At 41.7% G+C, this 25508-nt stretch overlaps 1 protein-coding gene across 1 annotated transcript; it reads right to left on the bottom strand.

Moving 5' to 3' along the window:
* Positions 1-22469: 22469 nt before the first annotated feature.
* On the bottom strand, positions 22470-24220 carry LOC123752342 (uncharacterized). Its single transcript, XM_069307094.1, has 2 exons — positions 23763-24220; positions 22470-23262 (listed from the first exon to the last, which is right to left on the bottom strand). The coding sequence occupies exons 1-2, from the start codon at positions 24218-24220 to the stop codon at positions 22470-22472; spliced, it is 1251 nt and encodes a 416-aa protein (XP_069163195.1).
* Between the last annotated feature and the right edge of the window lie 1288 nt (positions 24221-25508).

Here is a 25508-nt window from a genome sequence, read left to right on the forward strand (position 1 = left end):
TAAATAATAACATAGGCACCAACTTTGCTTACTAATACTTTCTAATCATTCATAAAGTAACAATACGTTGCATAGGGGAAGATCTTTAATGTGCTTAGCTGCACGATCAATTAGGCTCCTTCCGGCACCACGACATGAGGGAGGCCAGGTGGTCGCGAGGAGCTCTCTCTTCTCTCTGGCTGGTGTCGTGCGGATAAGACCTACTCTGTGGCTGCACCCCTACTCTCCTCCCTTCTCCTCTTACTTATTTCCCTTACCTGAAGTTCCTGTATCCTTAAGCTAAGTACGGGGCATTAGTAAGTGTACCTACTCTGGTAGTAACTATTGGTGAGACCTGGGGTTAGTATTTGCCAGTGTTTTGTTTACCCTAAGTGTTGTGTTTTGTATTAGGGTACCACATGGTCTCACTACCCTAAGCTGCATCCAGCTTCAGTGCTTATCCAGTAGTACTTTACCCTAGCTTGTTATTAGTGTAAACCTTGTATCCTGTCTATGTGGACCAAGGCTTTTAACGTAAGATAGTGTGGTAAAGTTATTATTATTATTGTTATTGGTGTGAGTGTATATGGGGGGTTGTTAAGGGGTTAATAAATAAGTACATGAATTACAGAGTATCTCTTCTTCCAAGGTGGGAGCGCAGTGATCAACCCTTAGACTAAAATATATGGTCTTGTAGCAAGTTATTACTACTGTGGATAGTTTATTTTGGGGGCCGGGCCTTTTAGCTCTCCCATATTTGATACTCTTGTCTTCTAACTACCTTTACCCCTTAATAGTACCAGTACCCCATAGAAGCCCCACTCATATTAGTTGTAACAAGTGGTTGGCCAGTCCGGGAGGAACATTATAAGTGTAAAAAATTAGATTCTTGAGTGCCAAAATTAAAATTTTTTGTTTTCCGCAGAACGGTTGTGTGCTAGCCTAGGGTCCAGCTCATCTAGCAAAGGACATTCTTGCACTGACTGGACACCCAGCTGGATCCCTTCACGATTAAGGTTAGTGTGGCCTTGTGTTAGGGGCCGTGCAAATTTTTTTTTTTTTTTCCAATTTTTATTTTTTAATTTTTTCTTTGGCTGGGAGCTAAAATTATTAGTGATGTCTTCTGAAATGCAGAACCTGGCAAGGGAGCCTTCAGTGGTAGAGATAAAGAAACTTAAAAAGTCTAATTTAGTATTGTTAGGCCAGGAATTTGGCCTAGAATTAAATGTCGCAGATAAAAAGTGGACTTTGGTGAATGAAATATTACAACATTGTATTGATGAACAACTATTGGCAAGTGATACACCTTTATGCCAGCCTAGCCAAGCAGAAAGTGCAACTCATAGGGAAAGTGAATTAGCTTTAGAGTTAGCAAAAATAAAATTAGAGGAGCAAAGACTCAAAACCGAGGAGGCTAAAATTAGAGCGAATGCCACTGGAACTCCACCTGCCGGGGATTCAAACCCCAGGCATTATGAGAAAAAGCATAATTTGCCTGAATTTTCCGAGTCTGACCCTGAAAGGTTTTTCAACCATTTTCAGAGAGTGGCCACGTCCATGAACTGGCCAAAGGAAGAGTGGGTGAAAATCCTACAGGGAAGACTTAGGGGTAAAGCACAAGATATTTTTATAAACATGCCTGACGACGAGTGTTTCGAATATGATAAAGTCAGGGAATGTATTTTACGGGCATATGAAATTACTCCTGAAGCTCACCGCCAAGTTTATCGTAACCTTAGGCCTACTCACAACCAACCGCTCACTGAATTTGTGAATGATCAAATTCGATTGTTTGATAGATGGATTTGCTCGGCGAAAGCCGAAACATACGAGGCTCTCAGGAACTTAATTTTAATGGAGCATTTCATAGATATTATGCCAGAGAATGTATCAAATTACATTAGAAGAAGGGTAGAGGTAAATTCTAAAATAGGGGATTTGGCCAAGTTGGCAGAAAACTACCAATTGGCGGGCAAAAGGCCCAATAAAAATAATTATACCCCACAGAGTAGCAAAACTTATACCCGCAGCCAGTCCAGACCAACTCATTCTAACCCTTTACCTAATGCACCTTCTGTTTCAGACATAACTAACCCTGTTAAAGTGTCTAGCCCAACGACACCTAAAGGTGAACCGAAGGGTAATTCGGTTAGTAATGTCTCTTCTCCCCGACGTTTTTGTGGTCACTGTAATCGTCCAAACCACACTATTAGCCGTTGTTGGCAACTGCACCCTGAAAAAAGACCCAATGCTCTAGTTGTGACACAGGGTTTGAGGCTTTCAGAAGGGTTAGGGAGTAAGACCTCCAACCCACAGTGGTTGGACTTGCTTACCCCATTCTTATCGAAAGGGAGACTACTTTTGTCTGAGGGTTCTTCCTGGAAGGACGTGGTGATCTTCCGAGACACCGGTGCCATCCAGACTTTAATTTTAGAGAGTGCGTTGCAAGGTGCCAACACTCTCGACACTGGAGAGGTGGTACTGGTCGAGGGTGTCACTAGTGATACTCGAGCAGTACCCCTCCATAAGGTTACCCTGGAATCTGATTTCCACAAGGGTGTTTGTACAGTCGGAGTCACTTCATACCTACCTTTCCCTAATGTTGATGTAATAGTTGGTAATGATTTAGCAGGGGATAAGGTAGGGGACTCCAGACTGCCTATTATGTTGCCTACCCCTAAGGTTTGCCTGGATCCACCCGCCGCAGAGGATAATGTTGTGTACCCTGCGTGCGCGGTGACCAGGTCTATGGGACTTAAATGTAAGGGCAGCCCTGTGCTTGCCAAGGTGGTAAATCCCGAGGTCACGAGGAGCTTTCCGAGTAGTGAAAACCAAGTGGACCTCGCGGACACATTCATGGCCCGACTCGATGACGTGGCCGAGGACATTGTGGAGAGCCTGCCACCGCCATCTACCGAGAGTAGTGGGGAGGTGGAGAACACTGTTGAGCCTCGGCCAATGGCATCTGACCAAGGCCTAGATGCCTCCTTGAGTGAGTTACAGAAAGCTGACCCCACTCTTGCAGATTGTCATGAGACAGCTGTCTCTATGGAGGAAATTGTAGACGCAGCAACTGGGTACTACTACAATGATCGGATTTTGATGAGAAAATGGAGACCACAGAGTGCTCCCTTGTCAAATGAGTGGGAGGTAGTCCACCAGGTTATGTTGCCGACCTGCTATAGAGAAAGAGTTTTGGCAGCTGCTCATGATGATCCTATGGGGGGACATCAAGGTATTAATATTACGTATCAAAAAATTTTAAAGTATTTTTTCTGGCCCAAGCTGAAAAGCGATGTGGCAAAATTTTGTAATGCGTGTGTTGTTTGTCAACTGGTTGGGAAACCAAACCAGACTCCACCTAAAGCTCCTCTAAAGCCTATTGTCGTGCCAGAGGAACCATTTTCTCATGTGGTAATGGACTGTGTTGGACCATTACCTAGAACTAAGTCTGGTAATATTTACCTAATCACGATGATGTGTATCACTACTGTGACGGTAACGCGTTGGTGTTCGGCTGTTTAAGGCTAGGGGTATGGCCTCGTCACATAGTTATAAAAAAAAAATAGAAAAAACTGGAACTTCGTCTGTGGTAAGGTAAGGAGAAGACACACAAAACACAAGTAAACTTTAACAATGAAATTTTAATTACGTTAATTAAATCAAAACATGAATAAAATGCACAAACAAATTCTTATAATAAAATCAATCAAAATAATAAGAATACTTAAATGACACAATGAAAAGTTACGTTAAGACAAAATAACAAGAAGTGCAATATACAAGTAAATGGGAGGTGCTGGAATATTGGCTTAAGCTACCACTTCCCTCAGTACACGCTAGCGTCTAGCCGGGAGGAGTGGTAACAACGAGAGCACTGAACATTCTGAGGTAGGAGGTTGGGGCGACCCCAGACATCAAGTAGTATGGGGGGGGCGAGTGCAGGTACAGCCAGACCGGCGACCAATCAGCGGAGCCGGTAGCGATCAACATGTAGTTTGGTGGTTTGAGTCCGAACAGGTGGCTGGCTGCATACGTTTGCTCACCCAGGCAAGCCTTGCTGGTGTTGTTGTTGTTGTTGGACATGTCTTCCATAGTCGTTTTATATAATTTCAACGACGTGTTTGTGGAGGGAAGAGCAGGCTCAATCTCTTGAAGGAGATTATTGTCACACTACTCGTTACCCAGAGGCTTTTGCTGTAAGGAACATCCGAGCAAAAACTGTTGTTGCTCGTATGTTGCAATTTTTTTTCCACTTTTGGACTGCCTCGGGTCGTGCAAACTGACAATGGTACTAATTTTAAGTCTGATGTTTTCGAGCAATTTTGTAAGGAACATGGAATAACTCATAAGGTTTCCAGCCCATACCATCCACAGAGTCAGGGGGTAATTGAACGTTTCCATCTAACTCTGAAGCAGATGTTGAAGACATCGTGCGAGAGTTCCCACACCTTCTGGGATGAGAATTTACCGTATGTTTTGTTTGCGGCTAGAGAGGGATTACAAAGTTCACTGGGCTGTTCTCCTTTTGAGTTAGTCTTTGGCCATAAAGTTCGTGGACCCTTGCAAATGTTACAGGAGAATCTGTTAGGGAACGTAACGTTATCCGAAGGTTCGGCTTTCTTTGCGCAACACCACCAGAGACTCAAGGACTGCAAGGCGGCTGCATTAAAGTATCTTGGCAAGGCCCAAGAAAAGATGAAAGAACGTAACGATGCTAAATCTAAGTTACGGGTATTTCAGCCTGGCGACCCGGTCCTGGTATTAAAGCCTCGACTAGGGAACACTATGTCCCACAAGTACGAAGGCCCCTACATTGTGACAGAAAAGACTGGGGACCTCACGTACAAAGTGAGGCACTCTGACAAACGTAACCAGGTAATGCTCATACATGTAAATCGACTGAAGAAGTTCCAGGGCCCCAGGCCCATTGCACTAACCAATGTTTCCATTTCCAGTGAGAGAGGGAATGATTGTTCTGGGGACCCAACTAATCTCATTTTCAATAATTCTAGTTCTGTGAATGCTGTGGAGGAGGGACTGTCCCATTTGCAGATGGCCCAACGTGAAGAGGTGCAGTCGTTGGTTGATGAATTCTCCAGTCTGTTCGGGGAGGTCCCGACCCAGACTGATGCCATTTGCCATGATGTCGAGTTGACGGACTACACTCCCATTCGCCTTCAACCCTATCGGATGAGTCCAGAAAAGAAGGCCATCGTACGGAAGGAGGTCGACTTCTTGCTCCAGCACGGCCTCATCCGGCCGAGCCAGGGCTCTTAGTGCTCGCCCTGCCTTTTGGTCCCCAAACCAGACGGATCCTGGCGATTATGCACCAACTATCGGCAGCTCAACAAGGTGACCATTGTGGATGCCTATCCGCTGCCCCTCCTCGAGGACTGCATTGACGAGTTGGGAAATGCCAAGTACGTTTCGAAATTCGACCTCTCGAGGGGGTATTATCAAATTCCACTCACTGAACGTGCTAAACAGCTCACCACGTTCGTGACACCCGAGGGTGTTTTTGAGTATCAAGTGTTACCGTTCGGCTTGCGTAATGCCCCTGCCACGTTCCAGAGACTCATGAACTCTCTACTCGCTAAGGTGCCAAATTGTCGGGCGTATTTAGATGATATCGTGCTGTTTGACAGTAATTGGGCTGACCACATAGCTAGGTTACGCCAGTTGTTTGCCATCTTGAAAAGGGCAAATCTTACCTTAAATGCTAAAAAGTGTCATTTTGGCCAAGGCACAGTGACGTACCTCAGTTATGAAGTGGGCCAAGGAAAAGTGTTACCTTGGCAAGATAAAATCAGTGCCATTCTGGAGTATCCAGTACTAAAGTCTAAAAAGGACGTTCAAAGATTTATCGGTATGTGTGCGTACTATCGACGTTTTTGTCAGAACTTTTCCAGTGTTGCCACTCCTCTCACAGACTTGTTGCGGAAAGCCGTTAAATTTAAGTGGTCATCAGACTGTGCAGAGGCATTTAAAAATTTGAAATTGATCTTAGCTTCCGCCCCAGTGCTTGCTAGTCCAAGGTTCGACCGACCGTTTAAAATTCATGTTGACGCGTCTGACTCGGGTGCTGGTGCAGTGTTGTTGCAAACTGGGGATGATCAGGTGGAACACCCAGTATATTATTACTCTGTGAAATTCGACAAGGCGCAACGCAATTATTCAGTGGTAGAAAAAGAGGCGTTGGCGCTAGTGTTAACATGTAAAAAGTTCGAAGTTTACCTCACAGGTAATATAGTGGAAGTGTACACGGACCATAACCCACTAGTTTTCCTGACTCAGATGAAGGGTAAGAATAAACGCATCCTCAGGGGGGCGTTGTACCTACAGGACTTCAATCTTTCCATTACCCACCTACCGGGCAGACTCAACGTGATGGCCGATGCTCTGTCCCGGTTGCCTGAATAACATTCATCTGAGCCACAGAAAGCCATTTACCAACTGTCATGCTTTAGTTATTTTTTTTTAGGTTCTCCTGTGACATTAAATATTCCGTGTCCAATTTCTTTACTTCCCTGTTCTTTTATTTTTTGTGTTTTTTTTTCTTTCAGAGAACTCCTTTGTATTTTTATTTTTTTTTTGCAGAGAAATTGTTTTTGATTGATTTTTTGTTTTGTCATATGTTTTTCTTTTTATTCTCTGTATACTCTTACAAAAAATATGACTACTATTCTAGTAGTCACATTTTTTTTTCTCTGAAGGGGGGAGGAGTGTTACGACCCTGGGTTCTCCAGTGGAAACCAGAGGTCAAAATTGAGCTATTAAACTTCCTAGTAGCACAGTTCAGGGCATCTCGAATGTCAATTGTTTGTATCTTCCCTGCCAGACGTAAGACTATTATTGTTTCTCAAAGAGCATTTAAAGACTGAGCTGGGGGTTGATTATTAAATAATAACATAGGCACCAACTTTGCTTACTAATACTTTCTAATCATTCATAAAGTAACAATACGTTGCATAGGGGAAGATCTTTAATGTGCTTAGCTGCACGATCAATTAGGCTCCTTCCGGCACCACGACATGAGGGAGGCCAGGTGGTCGCGAGGAGCTCTCTCTTCTCTCTGGCTGGTGTCGTGCGGATAAGACCTACTCTGTGGCTGCACCCCTACTCTCCTCCCTTCTCCTCTTACTTATTTCCCTTACCTGAAGTTCCTGTATCCTTAAGCTAAGTACGGGGCATTAGTAAGTGTACCTACTCTGGTAGTAACTATTGGTGAGACCTGGGGTTAGTATTTGCCAGTGTTTTGTTTACCCTAAGTGTTGTGTTTTGTATTAGGGTACCACATGGTCTCACTACCCTAAGCTGCATCCAGCTTCAGTGCTTATCCAGTAGTACTTTACCCTAGCTTGTTATTAGTGTAAACCTTGTATCCTGTCTATGTGGACCAAGGCTTTTAACGTAAGATAGTGTGGTAAAGTTATTATTATTATTGTTATTGGTGTGAGTGTATATGGGGGGTTGTTAAGGGGTTAATAAATAAGTACATGAATTACAGAGTATCTCTTCTTCCAAGGTGGGAGCGCAGTGATCAACCCTTAGACTAACATATATGGTCTTGTAGCAAGTTATTACTACTGTGGATAGTTTATTTTGGGGGCCGGGCCTTTTAGCTCTCCCATATTTGATACTCTTGTCTTCTAACTACCTTTACCCCTTAATAGTACCAGTACCCCATAGAAGCCCCACTCATATTAGTTGTAACACATGCGTACATGCAAATAAATATAATAAAACAAGAACAAAACAGAACACAAACACAAAGGCACAAAACAAAGAAAGACAAATACACTAAATACCGGCCTGAAGGGCCGACAACAAAAACACAACAATGAGCATAAACACAAAGGAACACAGTAAATATAGACAACAAGTCAATACAGGAGGGTAATGGAAATAAATAAAAAAACTACACATAGCACAAAATCACAGTAGAAAAGGAACAGTGCAAGATGTGTCGTGCAATGTTAAGCGTACAGGCAAGCATGAGTAAGGCAACAGATTACAGTAATCACAAAGGCACAGTTACAATGGACAAAGGCACAAGGTTACAAAGAACAAAAGCACAAAGTTATAAAGGAAAAAGGCACAGGTAGAAATTACAAAGGCACATAGTTATAAAGCACCATGTACACAAAACATGGGCCTGAAGGGCCGACAACAAAACAATAAGCACAGCAGTATAATGACAAAATACCCAAACCCTCACCCAACAACCCAACCCGTGAAACAACACAAAACAAGCCAAATGGCCCTGAAAAACCACACAGAGAGGTACAACACATAACACAAATAAAGTAAATACAATACACTCATGCACACACGCACGCAACCGCACACCACGCACACAAACGAACACAACACCACAACACATAGCACAAACACACACACAAAAAAATCACTTAACAGGAGGAAACACTACAGTGGTAGGTAAATACTTCTCAGGAAAATCATGACTAGGATATTTCTGCTTATAAGCTTCCCACACTTAGTACTCCCTGTCGGTAGGACAACGGTCCCCCTGCTTCAGGGGGGCGGGCATAAACTCGGGAACCACCACATCAGGCGGAAACGGCAGCATCCGAAGCTGGGCGACAGTTGTCGCATAACGAGGTAAGGCAGAGCGAAGGGAAGCAGAAGACACGGAAGAAGCGGACGCAGGCCCCCGAGACGGCCCCGCCGCCGGACGCACAGGAGAAGATGACGAAGGCCGCCGAAACTGCAACCCCACACCTGACACCGCAGGAGACACAGTAGAGACGGTCGGATATGGGAGAAGTGGCAAAACCGCTGCCGATGAACCAGGGGACGAAACCCCCAGAGCGAGCAGTCTCCTTGAACACCATCACCAGGTCACTACGCTCACCAGCAGGAGGAACCACCCCCCACGCGGAACCGGAACCATCCGACGCAGGTGACGCACCGGAAGCAAGCTCCACAGGCACCTCACGAGAAGAAACATCGATACAGGCAGCTGCAGGCACATGGACCTCCACCACCACCGAGGAATGAGACGGAACCTCACCACTTTCACTGGAATAACCACCATTGTCAAATTTTCCCGCATCAGCCCATTCAGAAGATCTCCGAGAACGCTTGGGCACCGGCCTCACATCATCAGAGCCGGATGTCAACCCAGAGACCCGGACAACACAAGCCGGGCGAACCGACACCCTCCGCAGGACGGCAGCATCCTCAACCACACGGGGAACCAGGTCGAGCACAGTAGGAGGTCCCACAGCGACCCAAGCACCCAGCACATCCTGGGCACACGGCGAGGGTGCAGTGACAGGCACCACAGACGGAGAACAGGAAGACAGGGGAGCTGTGCATACCGGAGCCGGAAGAACCACGGAAGCATCCAGGACAGCAACCGGGGCATGACGAACACCCGACGGCGACACAACTGCCTGAGAAGAGGCAACCACAACAGGCGACACAGCCTCTGGAGGAGGGGCGACATCTGCAGGAGACGCTTCATGCAACACACGGGGTACGGCAGCAGCCAAAGCGGCGTTCACACCCACTGAATCCTCCTCCACAGGGAGCGGCGGGAAATCCTCCTCACGGAAGAGGTTGACGGGCGCGATGGCAGGTTCAGAGCACCCAGCAGCCTGATGACCCAAGAGGCCACAACGGTTACACGTATGAGGCTGGCGAGCATAAGACACTCGAACAGAACACCTCAGAAGCCTCACTTGAGAAGGAATGTCCACCCACAGCCTCATTCCTAGGGTGCGAATATTTGACCGCACACCCTTTAGCGGACCCGAGGAGAGCAGGTACAACTGCACACTGATGATCCCTCCAAACTGGCCGAAATAACGCCTCAGCAGTCCCTCCGGAAATTCCAGGGGCGCCCCATGCATGCTTACATACGTGATGGCACCACTGCGATCGGAGACAGTCACAGTGCCTGTACCTTTGGGCAGGGGCAAGGTCCGCGCCTCGTACCGACGTAAAAACGCCCTATATACCTCCTCTGTTGTTAGTTAAACAACTACTCTACGGGCAGACACCAGCTCAACACCACAAACATCCCCACAGGGACCCGCAGCATGTCACACAGCACCAAACCCACCTTGGGATATCCCGCTAGAACAGAAAACTCGAGGCCTATAGACTGGGCACGCACAACAGGGGGGAGGGGGGCCCCCATGGCGCCGACACGCCAAACCACACCCGCCCCCTCGTAACTCTAGGTAGCAACTGGCAGGTCAAGCGAGCGTGTCTTGACCCCCTGGCGGCCAACGAGCTAATCGTCACAGAGAGGAAGTGAGAGTAATGAAGCACAGCAAAAGGGCGAGAGACCTCAACAAATTCCTTGAAGTAGTAAACAATGATTTTAACACGGGAACGGGGTAATTAATGACTCTCTCTTGTCGACTACCCTGCCCGTAGATATCTTACTCAAAGACCCCAGAACTCCACCACAGCCTCCAGTCCCACGCCTCATGACCTTCGACGTTCGATCGCCTAAGATCCTACAAACCTGAAACGTTGCACTAAGCTTTTCTAGCAAAAACTCAAAGACCTTTACTTGCTGCCACCATCAAACCAAGGACGAAGCCAGATTAATTAATCAGGGTTTGGCCCAATTAATTAACCATTAAACCCTTTTGGTGTTATCTCCAATTTTGTTGAAAGGGAGGTATGAGTTTACGTTAAGTGTGGAAATTAAACAAAACAAGGGAATATCTCTGATATTAAGAGAGACTAGGCTGGCTTATAATTCGAATATCGACTTAGCCCAATAAAGCAGACTTGTGGAGACAAATGGCAGAGAAAATCACATGTAATATAATTCGTGGAAATACTAAAAAATACAAACAATTACTAAAAGTTTAATAAAGTAAAACTATCAAAGGTGTAAATAAATAGGAACACTTCCTGAGTCGAACACTTCCTAAACTTAAATATTCCCAGAGGCACACATGAACCATTAAACTATACCAAACTCTTAAGAACTTTACTGAAAATATTATAAGTCCAGCTGCTGCCACTCTGGCCTTCAGAGGTGAGATGGTGACCTCTTCAGTTCCCCAAAACCACACTGACCTAGCCTAGCTTATCCTCTCTCCAGCCAAGAGATTGTCCTAGGCTAAGCTGCCAAATTCATCTTCGAAGATGATTACTAACTTAACCCTGTACTCGTCACTGAAGGTGACTTAATCATCGTTTCAAACAATTGAGGAATATTTAGATACTTGAGCAGGTAAATTATAAGATGCAATACTGAATGATAACTTGAATTTCTTTACATTACTGAATTAACAGAGAGATGGAATCTTGAAATAGAAGAGGTGAATGTGAGTGGTGAGGCCTGACTCTTGTTGACCTGACTTACGGCCGGTGTTGCCGGCTTTACACGAGTCATCTGCCCTCGAACGAAAGGGAGGAATTTTGATTCTTTATTCATGAATGACATTAACTTAATGTACGTACTTGATGAAAGAGGTTATTAATTACAGTTACTTTAATACATGAATTTCTCAAAAATTATAATTTAAATACAAGAAGCTGGTGACCGTCGCTTACACACCACTGCTCTAATCCCTTGGGGTGACCCTACTCAACTTTCCAAGGCAGAACTACCATTCCACTGCATATTTTGTAACAAGGGCATATCCACACTACCTTCAATACAGTCACCTATTTAAACCAGCTTCGACATGTGACATGATGACCCAAAGGAAGGACACTATTTTCTGCACCATGCAGTACTAAAAATTTCACCCACTATTCCACTGAGGATAGTATTTACCTGCAGTGCCTAGACCATGCAGAATAGTGTCTCATTGAATGACTGCCTTCAAACTCACCCTAGCCTGACACAAAGGCTGTACGACGTGCTGTTAAAGTTCCACATAAGAACTTATGCATACATGGCCAATATAAGTAAGGCATTCCTTAGGGCAGGTCTCCTGGAAGAAGACCGTAACTACACAAAGTTCCTATGGTGATCCAAACAGTGAATTAATCAAATACGGGTTTGCTTAAGTTATGTTTGCAGCTACTTCTTCACCATTTCTACTGCAAGCTACCTTAGATACGCATTTGAAGAAGTCTAATAGCCCAAAAATACTTAAATTAGCAACCACCTGTATATGGACAATTTCCAGGGAACCACGAGCAGTGAAGAAAAATTGCTAAACATATATCATGAGGCCCATCGAGAGTTGTTGGGAGCAAATATGCTTCTCCAGTCGTTGGCCTCCAATAATACCAGCTTAAAACAACTGATTGAATCAGAATTTCACGACTACAAGGTACCCCAGAGGACAAAGGTACTAGGTATCAAATGGGATACAACTTCGGATCAGTTGACCATCAAATTGGTGGAAACAGATACCACCAACCTAACAATGAGGAAACTAAATTCAAATTCAAATTCAAATTCAAATGTTTATTCAGGTAAAGTACATACATACAAGAGCTGATACAAATATTGATGAATTTATAGATAGAGCTAGTACATACAATGCCTAAAGCTACCATTACGCAAAGCGTTTCGGGCAGGAAAAACACTAAGACTTAAACTTAATACTAATTGAGATTAAAGTATAAAATGTGTTGAGAAAAAATAAAAAAAAAGGGGGGGGAACATGGCAGAAAAACAGCAAAAATACAATTTGGTTGACAAACAGCATTGTTTAAAAATGACAGACATGGGTTGACATTATAGGGGTAAGGTAGGTTACAGGGAGTCAATTAGGTAGTGCTTAGTTTTTATCTTAAACTGGTTGAGAGAGGTACAGTCTTTAACATGATTGGGGTCATTCCACATTCTGGGTCCCTTGATTTGTAGAGCATTTCTAGTTTGATTAAGTCGTACTCTTGGAATATCAAAAAGGTATTTGTTTCTGGTGTGGTGCTCATGGGTTCTGTTACAACCTTCAATGAAGCTTTTAAGGTCAAGATTGACATTACAGTTCAGCGTTTTATATATATATATAATACACATGAGAGGATGTGCAGTGACTTAATATCTAATATTTAGATATTAATATTTAGAGATTTGAGTAGGGGTACCGAGTGATGTCTGGGGCCAGAGTTGGATATTTTCCTAATAGCAGCTTTGTGTTGAGTAATTAGAGGACGCAAATGATTTTGGGTAGTTGAACCCCAAGCACAAATACAATAGTTGAGATAAGGATAGATGAGTGAGTAATAGAGCGTCACCAAGGCAGGGCGAAGTACGTAATATCTGATCTTAGAAGGAATGCCAACATTTTTTTATTTTTTTTTTTTTTTATATATTTAGAATGTGTCCCTGGAAATTCAGCTTGTGGTCAATGAGAACGCCAAGGAATTTGCCATCTATTTTGTTACAAATTTGGGTATTATTTATCCTGAGATTTATTTGATTTGAGGATTTATTGCCAAACAAAATATAGAAAGTTTTGTCAATGTTGAGGGTGAGTTTGTTGGTAGTTAGCCAAAGATGGACTTTATTTAGCTCAGTATTCACTGTGACATTAAGAGCAAGAGGGTCAGGACTGGAGTAAATGAAGGTTGTGTTGTCAGCAAATAAAATTGGTTTGAGGTGTTGGGAGGCATTTGGAAGGTCATTAATGTAGATGAGAAAGAGGAGAGGGCCAAGTATGCTGCCCTGGGGAACACCAATGTTGATGGCTAGGCTGGGAGAAATTTAATTATTCACAGAAACATATTGGAGCCTGTCTGTGAGGTAAGATTTGAGGTATTGCAGGGAGTGACAGTGCAGGGAGTGAAACTACTATCCCAAGTCAGCAAACCCTTCGTTCCATTGCCACTAATAAGTCCTATATTGATAAATGGGAAGTTCATAATGCTGGAATGGCTGGGATGATCCTCTAACAACTGCCTAGCAAGAAAAGTGGCAGGGGCTGGTGAAGGATCTAAGTATCCTAGAGTATGTTAAGTTCCCTCGAAACACAGTACATAAAAAACAACAAATTAAGGTACATGTGTTTTGTGATGCCTCAGGAATGGCTTATGCACAGTGGCTTACCTAGAATCGAATGATCAAGTAAATTTGCTCACATAAAAAAGCCAGGGTGGCACCATTGAAGAAACGGTCATTGAAATAACTGGAGTTAATAGCAATACTGCTAGGAGTAAGATTGGCTCATTATCTGATCAATGTCCTAAGTAACATCCGCTTTGAAGAAACAGTGGTATGGTCAGATAATGAGACAGTACTACAGTGGGTGAGAAATAACAATAGCAAAACTCCTTATGCGAGCAACCTCCTTAAGGAAATTAGAGAATTGTCAGCATTGTACAAAGTGAGATACGTACCCATCAGAGAGAATCCAACTGACTATCTCCCAAGAGACCTGACTTTACAGCAATTAGCCAAAGCAGAGAAGTGGTTCAATGGACCTCAGTAGCTAGTCAGTGAACAGTGGCCTAAAGAAAAGCCACAAGTCATTGTGACCAATGTTTCTGCTCCTACTGAGAATCCAAAACCACCTCGGACTCTGGTAATTGATCCTAATCGATACTCGAAACTGAACAAACAACTAAGTGTCAAACAAGTGGTGTTTGATTTCCTAAAGAAAATAGGAATCAAACGTCATTTCCCTAGTCCCCAAAAGTACTGGGTCAAAAGAGCCCAAACAGAAACATACGGGATGGATTTTGAGAACCTCCCTGATAAATTAGTGGATGATCTGGGTCTCTGGTTTGACCCAGACAGTAATACCATACTAAGGTGTGGAGGTCGCTTACAGCATGCCGATATTGACCTGGAAGTAAAAAAATACAGTGTTTCTCCCGTCACCACATAGTACGCAGGCTAAGTGAGTTACACATACACAAACCCAACACTTTACATGGTGTGGTACTAGACACCCTCACCGACAAGACAAGTTCTGGATTCCTCAAGGTCGCCAGACTGTAAAGTCCATAATCAAATCCTATGTAATCTGCTGGAGGAATGACGCTCGAGTGTGTCCTTATCCAGGACATGCACCACTCCCAAAAGAGCGAGTTGTCCACTTTCGTCCTTTTGAGACCACTGGTGTAGCCTACACAGGAGCTCTAACACTAACAAGCACCAAGGGCAATGTTCCAGTGAAGGCATACCTCTGCCTATTCACCTGTGCCACAACAAAGGGGGTACATCAAGAAGTGACTCCCGACATGAGTGCTGAGGCATTCATACAGGCTTTCCGCAGGTTTGCTGCCTGTCGATCTTGCCTCAAGATGATGATCTCAGACAACGGGTCCATCTTGGTCCAACTCAAGAATACCTAACTGCTCTGAGGGAGTATCATTATAGGGCAAACAATCTCTACAACAAAATTAACTTTAATGCTGATGACATTGTTCTGGTGGCCAGTGATGGATCACGCTCAGAGTGGCCTATAGTTCGAATAGTCTCTGTTCATCCAGACAATCAGGGTATCTTGAGAATAGTGAAAGTAAATTGCCAAAGCACCACTACTCTCAAAACCTTAGAGAAACCAAGTTCCTTCAGAGCTGGCAGGGAAAAGAAGTCGCTCAAAGACCTCCAACACCTGCAGCTCCAGTATGGGACTGCAGGTGTTGTCCCATACTGGAGCCAGTATGACCAAAGAGCCAGAGCTCAACCCCCACAAGCAAAACTAGGCAAGTTCATCCGTCCAGAAAGGACTGCCACACAACAGTGCAACTTAAAATATTAAAACAATATTTTAATTCTGAAGGAGAGGAATGAAGTGTTCAGCAGTTCTAATTATTGGACTTCGACCTGTGTCCCCCCCCCCCCTCACCGGAATTGTTTGAAATCCGACACTAACATAGTAATATATATATATACTAATATTATACTATACTAATATTATACTATAATATAATATACTAATATTTAAGTCTCCGTGGTGTAGTGGTAAAACACTCGCCTGGCGTTCCGCGAGCGCTATGTCATGGGTTCGTATCCTGGCCGGGGAGGATTTACTGGGCGCAATTCCTTAACTGTAGCCTCTGTTTAACGCAACAGTAAAATGTGTACTTGGATGAAAAAACGATTCTTCGCGGCAGGGGATTGTATTCCAAGGACCATGCCCGAAACGCTACGCGTACTAGTGGCTGTACAAGAATGTAACAACTCTTGTATATATCTCAAAAAGAAAAAAAAAATACTAACATATTAACACACAGTATAACCAACAAACATGGTTATACTAGTTACATTAGTTAATCATAAAAGAATTATAGTGATCGAGATATCTGTGACGTCATCTTCAAAACAATTTATTTATTTATTTATTTATTTATTTATTTATTTATTTATATATATACAAGAAGGTACATTGGGTTTGTGAGAATACATTGGATAGTACAGTATTTACACTCTTGTAAAGCCACTAGTACGCGCAGCGTTTCGGGCAGGTCCTTAATCTAACAGATAATTTTAAGTAGGTAAATTCTATCAGAATTGATAAATGATAAAGATACATTGCAAGAGAAAAATGAGATGAGAGAGCTTAGTAAGTATATTAAAGCACATTGTTATATTAAAGCTCTGATTGATTACATTGACAGCTTGATTAGTAATTTAAACAAGATTAATAGACACCATACAGCAGATTGACAGCACATATAAGACAGCAATGATCACAATGGTAAAGATGTTCAGATTGGGTACATAAAGATTGGGAGACTGGGTAGCAATAGATACAGATAAACAAGATTAATAAACACCATACAGCAGATTGGTAGCACATATAAGAAGACAGCAATGATCACAATGGTAAAGATGTTCAAATTGGGAACATAAAGGTTGGGAGATTGGGTAGCAATTGATACAGTGCAATTTTAAGGCAAAAAGTGAAAAACTATGAAGATGAAATTAGGTACTTTTTAGTATTGATTTTGAATGATGTAAAAGTTGGACAGCTTTTCAATTCAATAGGGAGTGAGTTCCATAAACTGGGTCCCTTTATTTGCATAGAGTGTTTACACAGATTAAGTTTAACTCTGGGGATATCAAAGAGATATTTATTTCTGGTGTGGTGATAATGGGTCCTATTACATCTGTCCAGGAAGAGTTTCAGAGCAGGATTTGCATTTAAGAACAGGGTTTTGTAAATGTAGTTGACACAAGAGAATTTATGGAGTGAGATTATGTTTAGCATGTTTAGGGAGTTAAACAAGGGGGCTGAGTGTTGTCTGAAAGCAGAATTTGATATTATTCTGATAGCAGATTTTTGCTGGGTGATGATGGACTTGAGGTGGTTTGCAGTGGTTGAACCCCATGCACAGATACCATAGTTGAGATAGGGATAGATTAGTGCATAATATAGAGAGATGAGAGCAGAGTTAGGTACATAATATCTGATTTTGGAAAGTATACCAACTGTTTTAGAGACTTTCTTAGTTATGTGTTGTATGTGGGTACTGAAGTTGAGTCTCTTGTCTAGGAATAGGCCAAGAAACTTTCCATCATTTTTATTGATAATGTTTACATTGTCTATCTGAAGCTGAATTGCATTTGTAGATTTGCTTCCAAATAGGATGTAGTAGGTCTTTTCTATGTTAAGTGTTAGTTTGTTGGTTGACATCCATAAGTGGACTTTTTTTAGTTCCTTATTAACAATATCATTTAATGTACGTTAGTTGGGGTTGGAGTAGATGAGGGTAGTATCATCAGCAAACAAAATAGGTTTCAGAATGTTAGAGACCTTAGGCAGATCATTGATGTATATAAGAAATAGAAGAGGTCCCAAGATGCTGCCCTGTGGCACTCCAACGGTTATTGGTAGAATTGGAGAGGTTATATTATTGATGGCTACACATTGGTGTCTATCACTAAGATAGGATTGGATATAGTCCAGTGCATGGCCTCGGATTCCATAATGGAGTTTACATAAGAGGTAATCGTGATTAACAGTATCAAAGGCCTTTCTCTGGTCAATGAAGAGTCCAATTGGAAACTCATTTTTGTCAAGGGCTGAGTAAATTATATCAAGGAGACTAATAATTGCATCGTTGGTACTCTTTTGAGAGCGGAAGCCAAACTGACAGGGGCTAAGAATGTCGAATTTTACGAGATAGGAGTAGAGTTGTTTGTAGATAATTTTTTCAAATATTTTTGATAGAATGGGTAGGTTCGATATTGGTCTATAGTTGTTTATGTCTGCCGGATTACCTCCTTCATGAACTGGCGTTACTCTTGCTTTTTTAAGGATATCAGGGAAGGTATGACACTCAAGGGATTTGTTGAACAGCAGAGCTATAGGTGGCGCAAGGGCATGGGAGGCGCTCTTGTATACAACGGATGGGATTTCACTGATGTTCCCTGCTTTGGTTTTTAGTGAGTGTATGATGGACACAACATCTGTCGGGCTGACTGGTGAAAGGAGAAGATAGTTTGGATAGCTGCCTGAGAGATATGTGGCTGAGTCTGTGGGATTTTACTTGCAAGGTTAGCACCAATCGATGAAAAGAAGCTATTAAATTCATTCGCCATTTCTAAGTCAGATGACGGTGTAAGGCCATCCTTAGAGAGTGTTATCTGATTGTGCGAGTGTTGTTTAGTTCCTAGGATATTAGAGATGGTATTCCATGTGCTTTTCATGTTGCCTTTTGCTTCTTTGAATCTAGTCTCATAATATGAAAGTTTTGCTTTTCTTATGATACTGGTAAGCACTGATGAGTACTTTTTAACTACTTCCTTTGAAACTAAGCCACTCCTAAATTTCTTTTCATATTCATGTTTTTTGTTGATTGATTTAATTATGCCACTTGTGAGCCACGGGTTATTTTTTCTTTTATCAGTTACTTGTTTGGTAAGGAGGGGACAGTGAGTGTTGTAGAGGCTTAGAGTTTTGGAGAGAAAGAGGTTAGTTGATGAGTTTATATCCTGTGTATTATTAAAATCAGATTCCCAGTTAATATTGTGAAGTGCATTAGAGAGATTGCCTAAAGCTGATTCACTATGTAGCCTGAATGAGAGTTTCTTGGTTTCTGGTGGTGATGTGTCCAAGTTTGCTATGAGGAAGGTAGGATAGTGGTCAGTTGTTCTGTCATAAATTACCCCAGATGTAAGGGGAGCTGTTATATTAGTCCATAGGTGATCCAGGGTAGTGGCAGATGTTTGAGTGACTCGGGTGGGCTTGGTGATTGTGGGGATTAGCATACAGGAGTGCATGCTGTTACGGAAATAGTCAACTTGAGGGTTGTTTTGAAGACCCAGGTCAATATTGAAATCACCTCCCAGAATGATGTGATTTTTGTTGAGATTGTTATTTATGATAAGATTCCTTACATTGTCTGAGAATAAAGATATGTTGGTATTAGGAAATCTATAGATGGCACCGATAGTCAGGGAGGATTTAAGGGATTTACTGGAGAACTTGGCAAAGGTATATTCACAATAGTCGTCTCTATCACTGATAACACTATTGAAAATGAAGGTATCTTTGTAATATATTGCTGTGCCACCACCTTTTTTATTAGGCCTACAGTTATGAATGACTTGATAACCAGCTAAATTGTAGAGTTGGGTATAGTCATTACTTAGCCAAGTTTCCGTTAAAATGATGAATGATAATTTAGTACCTAGTGCTGTAAGTAGTGCATTTATATCATCAAAATGTTTACCAAGTGACCTAACATTTTGGTTGTAAACTGATAAGCAGGTGCTATTTAGGAGTTTGTTTTTTGCAAGATTTGCTGTGTAATACCTGCAATAATGATGATCAATGTGCTGATTTGTGTGGATATGGGACAGAAGATTTCGATCAGGACCAATATCAGTAAGCATATAGATAAAATAATGTCACGATATAATAAGATAAGCAATTACAGGAACAGTTAAATACTAAATCTGCTGTACAATCATTTAAGCACTCAACGTGTGTCTTTAAACTGCTAGTCTAGGCATTAGAATTAATAAAAACAGTATTCTCTATGACTGGTTTTAATATAATTAACAATACAACTAAAGTCTATCTCCCTAAGTCAATAAGACAGGAAATTAGAACCATATTTTCAGAATGTCAAGAGAGAGGGAGTGCCAGCTCCGACATAGAATGTAAACATAGGCTTCCAGAGAGAGGTCGGCACAACGCAACACTACAAAGATCTCATATATAGATCGCCCAACAGGATTTTGCCACAGCGACCTCATCCATCAAACAGGGAAGGCATTATTTCCATACTAAATGATTTGTAGAGCTCTTATTTTATTGTGTAATTTACTGCTATGGTTATACTGCCTAACAACAACAAAACGAGGTTGAGCCTGGTTTTAATAATAACACAATCTTCATTATTTTAAGTCACATTTATTGACAATAATAAATTTTGAAAAATTGTTAAGGTGTAAATATTCGGCAGGTAACGTGTGACGAACTGGAAAAATCACAGAGAGCTGTTATCGTCTACATGAACCTGCACAGACGCTTACTTGCTCAAACATAGACAACAGGGCCGTCATTAATCCAGGTCCAGGACGGACCACATGTGGCAATCCAAACATCAGGACTATCAAACTGGTCCTGATGTTGGAGGACCAGCTCTCATACTAACAGTTTAACAGCTGAGGTAAATTATTCCCATTTTATTAACCTATTTTAGCTGTAGTACTAACAATATAATATTATTTTAGTAGTTTATTATAATTTTCAATTATATAATTAATAGACAACGTACATAACCCCCCACCCCAAACTTGTGATCAGGTAAACACCCAGCAGGATAACTTTTAAAATACTGTCCACTTTGAAGCAATAATTATAAATTAAAATAAATTAAATAAATTAAAAATATAAATAATTTAAAAATATAAATAAATTAAAATATAAATAAATTAAAATATAAATAAATTAAAAATATAAATAAATTAAAAAATATAAATGCCTGCTGGGAAAATACCCCACAGGGACAACAGAGTATTTTTTTAGATATTTTTTATATTGTTTTAGGAAAGACATAGGCTAATACAGTGATCTGAACATTGAGCTATTTCCGTGCTTCTTGTGTATATAACAAGAAGAACAACAAGAACTTCTTGTGAACATTATTTAATTTCTTAGAGGTGGCATATATGAAAGAGTATGGGTGGATATGAATAGGAGATACTGCATAGTCCCCAGCAGTCCTTCTGCAATTTCATTCTTATGTTTAATATACAATCTTTCAACTGATTGTTTGGTAGAAATAATCAATCTTTGTAAATGGGATTATATAATAAGAAATTGAAAATGGAATTTAATATGCAATCATTAGAAAACTGACTGATTGAGGGAAGTTGAGGACTGGCCGGCTGATGATGTCATTGAACACTAGGGATGACTAGAACTGTGCATCGCCGAGGTAACTAAAATTAGGGATGACTGGTCAAGGCTCTTTAATCTCCAGAAGAAAAATAATGTACGCTAGAACGGAACCATTTAATAACACTTTGACAAATATTGTACATCAGAAGGGTGTAGTCAGAGCGGCTGACGGAAAAGAAAGTGTGCCAAATCGCGGCTGTTGCAGAAAAGGCAAAAAGCCACGATTTGGCACACTTCTCACTAATGACATGTCCTGTTTGCCCTTTGACATGTTCTCCTTGTCCTATGACATGTACTTCTCGGCCTCTGATATGCACTCCTCGTTCTCTTACATATACTCCACGCCCTCTGATATGTACTCCTTGTCCTATGACATGTCCTACTCATCCTCTCACATATACTAATTGTCATGTGACATGTACTTCTCGTCCAATGACATGTACTTCTCGGCCTCTGACATGTACTCCTTGTCCTTTGACATGTACTCTGTGTCCTATGACATGTTCTACTCGTCTTCTGACATGTACTTCTTGGCCTCTTGACATGTCATGCTCGTCCTCTGACATGTACTCCTTGTCCTCTGACAGGTACTCCTTGTTCTCTGACATGTGCTCCAAGTCCTCCGTCTAGTCCTTCACGTAAAGTTTGCAATTCTGTCCAAAGCCAAAGAATAAAGGTTATTAGAGAAGTTTGTGCTTAATGTAGTAGTAGTAGTAGTGGTAGAATGCTGATTGTAGTAGTAGTGACAGAACGCTGATTGTAGTAGTAGTGGTAGAATGCTGATTGTAGTAGTAGTGACAGAACGCTGATTTTAGTAGTAGTGGTAGAATGCTGATTGTAGTAGTAGTGACAGAACGCTGATTGTAGTAGTAGTGGTAGAATGCTGATTGTAGTAGTAGTGACAGAACGCTGATTGTAGTAGTAGTGGTAGAATGCTGATTGTAGTAGTAGTGACAGAACGCTGATTTTAGTAGTAGTGGTAGAATGCTGATTGTAGTAGTAGTGACAGAACGCTGATTGTAGTAGTAGTGGTAGAATGCTGATTGTAGTAGTAGTGACAGAACGCTGATTTTAGTAGTAGTGGTAGAATGCTGATTGTAGTAGTAGTGACAGAACGCTGATTTTAGTAGTAGTGGTAGAATGCTGATTGTAGTAGTAGTGACAGAACGCTGATTGTAGTAGTAGTGGTAGAATGCTGATTGTAGTAGTAGTGACAGAACGCTGATTTTAGTAGTAGTGGTAGAATGCTGATTGTAGTAGTAGTGACAGAACGCTGATTGTAGTAGTAGTGAAAGATTGCTGATTGTAGTAGTAGTGATAGTGACAGTTGTAGTTGATGGTGACAGTGACAGCTGTGGTATTGTTGAAGGTGACAGTGACAGTTGTAGTACTGTTGAAGGTGACAGTGACAGTTGTAGTACTGTCGATGGTGACAGTGACAGTTGTAGTACTGTCGATGGTGAAAGTGACAGTTGTAGTACTGTCGATGGTGACAGTGACAGCTGTAGTGTTGTTGATGGTGACAGTGACAGTTGTAGTGCTGTTGATGATGACAGTGACTGTTGTAGTGCTGTTGATGATGACAGTGACTGTTGTAGAGCTGTTGATGGTGAAAATGACAGCTGTAGTGTTGTTGATGGTGACAGTGACAGTTGTAGTGTTGTTGATGGTGACAGTGACTGTTGTAGTGCTGTTGATGGTGACAGTGACTGTTGTAGTGTTGTTGATGGTGACAGTGACAGTTGTAGTGCTGTTGATGATGACAGTGACTGTTGTAGTGCTGTTGATGATGACAGTGACTGTTGTAGTGCTGTTGATGATGACAGTGACTGTTGTAGTGCTGTTGATGATGACAGTGACTGTTGTAGAGCTGTTGATGATGACAGTGACTGTTGTAGTGCTGTTGATGATGACAGTGACTGTTGTAGTGCTGTTGATGATGACAGTGACTGTTGTAGAGCTGTTGATGATGACAGTGACTGTTGTAGTGTTGTTGATGATGACAGTGACTGTTGTAGTGCTGTTGATGATGACAGTGACTGTTGTAGTGCTGTTGATGGTGACAGTGACTGTTGTAGTGCTGTTGATGATGACAGTGACTGTTGTAGTGCTGTTGATGATGACAGTGACTGTTGTAGTGCTGTTGATGGTGACAGTGACTGTTGTAGTGCTGTTGATGGTGACAGTGACTGTTGTAGTGCTGTTGATGGTGACAGTGACTGTTGTAGAGCTGTTGATGGTGACAGTGACTGTTGTAGTGCTGTTGATGGTGACAGTGACTGTTGTAGAGCTGTTGATGGTGACAGTGACTGTTGTAGTGCTGTTGATGGTGGCAGTGACTGTTGTAGTGTTGTTGATGGTGACAGTGACTGTTGTAGTGCTGTTGATGGTGGCAGTGACTGTTGTAGTGTTGTTGATGGTGACAGTGACTGTTGTAGTGTTGTTGATGGTGACAGTGACTGTTGTAGTGTTGTTGATGGTGACAGTAACAGTTGTAGTGCAGTTTAAGGTGATAGTGACTGTTGTAGTGTCGTTGATGGTGACAGTAGTAAGCGTGATGATTGTTCAAGTGTTGGCGCTTGTCGTGGTTGAAAAAGGCTTGTAACGGTATTAAATGTTGTAGTAGCCATGATGGATGTTGTGGTGGTATTAGATGTTGTGGTAGCCATGATGGATGTTGTAGTGGTATTAAATGTTGTAGTAGCCATGATGGATGTTGTGGTGGTATTAGATGTTGTGGTAGTCATGATGGATGTTGTGGTGGTATTAGATGTTGTGGTAGTCATGATGGATGTTGTGGTGGTATTAGATGTTGTGGTAGTCATGATGGATGTTGTAGTGGTATTAAATGTTGTAGTAGCCATGATGGATGTTGTGGTGGTATTAGAAGTAGTGGTAGTCATGATAGATGTTGTGGTAGTATTAGAAGTAGTGGTAGTCATGATAGATGTTGTAGTGGTATCAGATGTTGTGCTCATAATAGTGATACAGAACTGCGGGTGTTACATGGCGATGTTTAGTGGTGGCGTTATCAATTATATTATAACACATTAACAAGAGCTTGTACCGTTTACAAGCTGTTACAATATTGCCGTCCATAACACTATTAGATAAGGTTACCTATAATTAAGTAAGATCATAGAGTCTGAAGGAAATATAAGTGATAAGAATACCAACACAAATGTAATTTTAAAAACAGTTATACAAGTAGAAATAATTGTCTTAACATTATATCATTAATGATGGCAAAAAGCATAACATGATTAAATATAGTTTGTTAGTTTAATGACTGGAATAAATCATAAGATGGGTTTGAACACAGCTAGAACCTGGAACCCTAGAACTTCTGAACACAGCTTTGATGAGGTTGTTGGATTAGAACACAATGGTGATGAGGTTGAACTCAGTGTTGATAGGGGTTGAACATAGTAGTGATGAGGTTGAACGCAATGGTGATAGGGGTTGAATACAATAGTGATGGTGTTGAACACAATAGAGATGTATTGAACACAATAGTGATTGGGTTCTACACAATGGTAATGAGGTTGAACACAATGGTAATATATTTGAACATAGTTATGTTGGGGTTGAACACAATTGTGATAGGGTTGAACACAATTGTGATGGTGGATGAACACACTGGAGATGGAGGTTGAGCACAGTGGTCATTGGGTTAAGTACAATGATGGGGTTGAGCACAATGGTGATGGGGGATGCTCACAGTGGTGATGGGATTCAACACAAAGGTGATGGGGTTGAACACAATGGAGAAGGGTTGAAGACAATGGTGAAGGGTTGAACACAATGGTGAAGGGTTGAACACAATGGTGAAGGGTTGGACACAATAGTGATGGGGTTGAACACAATGGTGATAAAGATTGAACACTGTGGTGATGTAGTTAAACTCAATCATTATATAGTTTAACACAGTTGTCATGGGGTTGAACACAATTGTGTTGGATGTTGAACACAATGGTGATGGGGTTCAAGACAATGGTGATTGGGTTGAACATAATCATGATGGGGTTGAACACAATAGTGACTGGAGTTTAAGACAGTGTTGATGGGGTTAAACACAGTGGTGATTGGAATGAATACAATGGTAATGGAGTTGAACACAATGGTGATGGCCTTGAACACAATGATGGTAGGGGTTGAACACAATAAAGATGGTGTTGAACACTGGATTCTTTTCCCAGCAGGAATTTATATTATATACTGTTAATTTAATAACAATATAATTTAAGAGAGCTAATTGAGAATGGA

The sequence above is a fragment of the Procambarus clarkii genome, chromosome 59, assembly GCF_040958095.1.
Source record: "Procambarus clarkii isolate CNS0578487 chromosome 59, FALCON_Pclarkii_2.0, whole genome shotgun sequence".
NCBI lineage: Eukaryota > Metazoa > Arthropoda > Malacostraca > Decapoda > Cambaridae > Procambarus > Procambarus clarkii.

What these genes read in the sequence shown, in the direction of transcription:
- LOC123752342 (XM_069307094.1), bottom strand. Translation starts at nt 24,220, where the DNA reads ATGAGCACAACATCTGATACCACTACAACATCTATCATGACTACCACT. An exon ending in CCATCAACGACACTACAACA is followed by an intron (nt 23,263 to 23,762) that starts GTCACTATCACC and finishes CATCATCAACAG; the next exon opens with CACTACAACAGTCACTGTCA.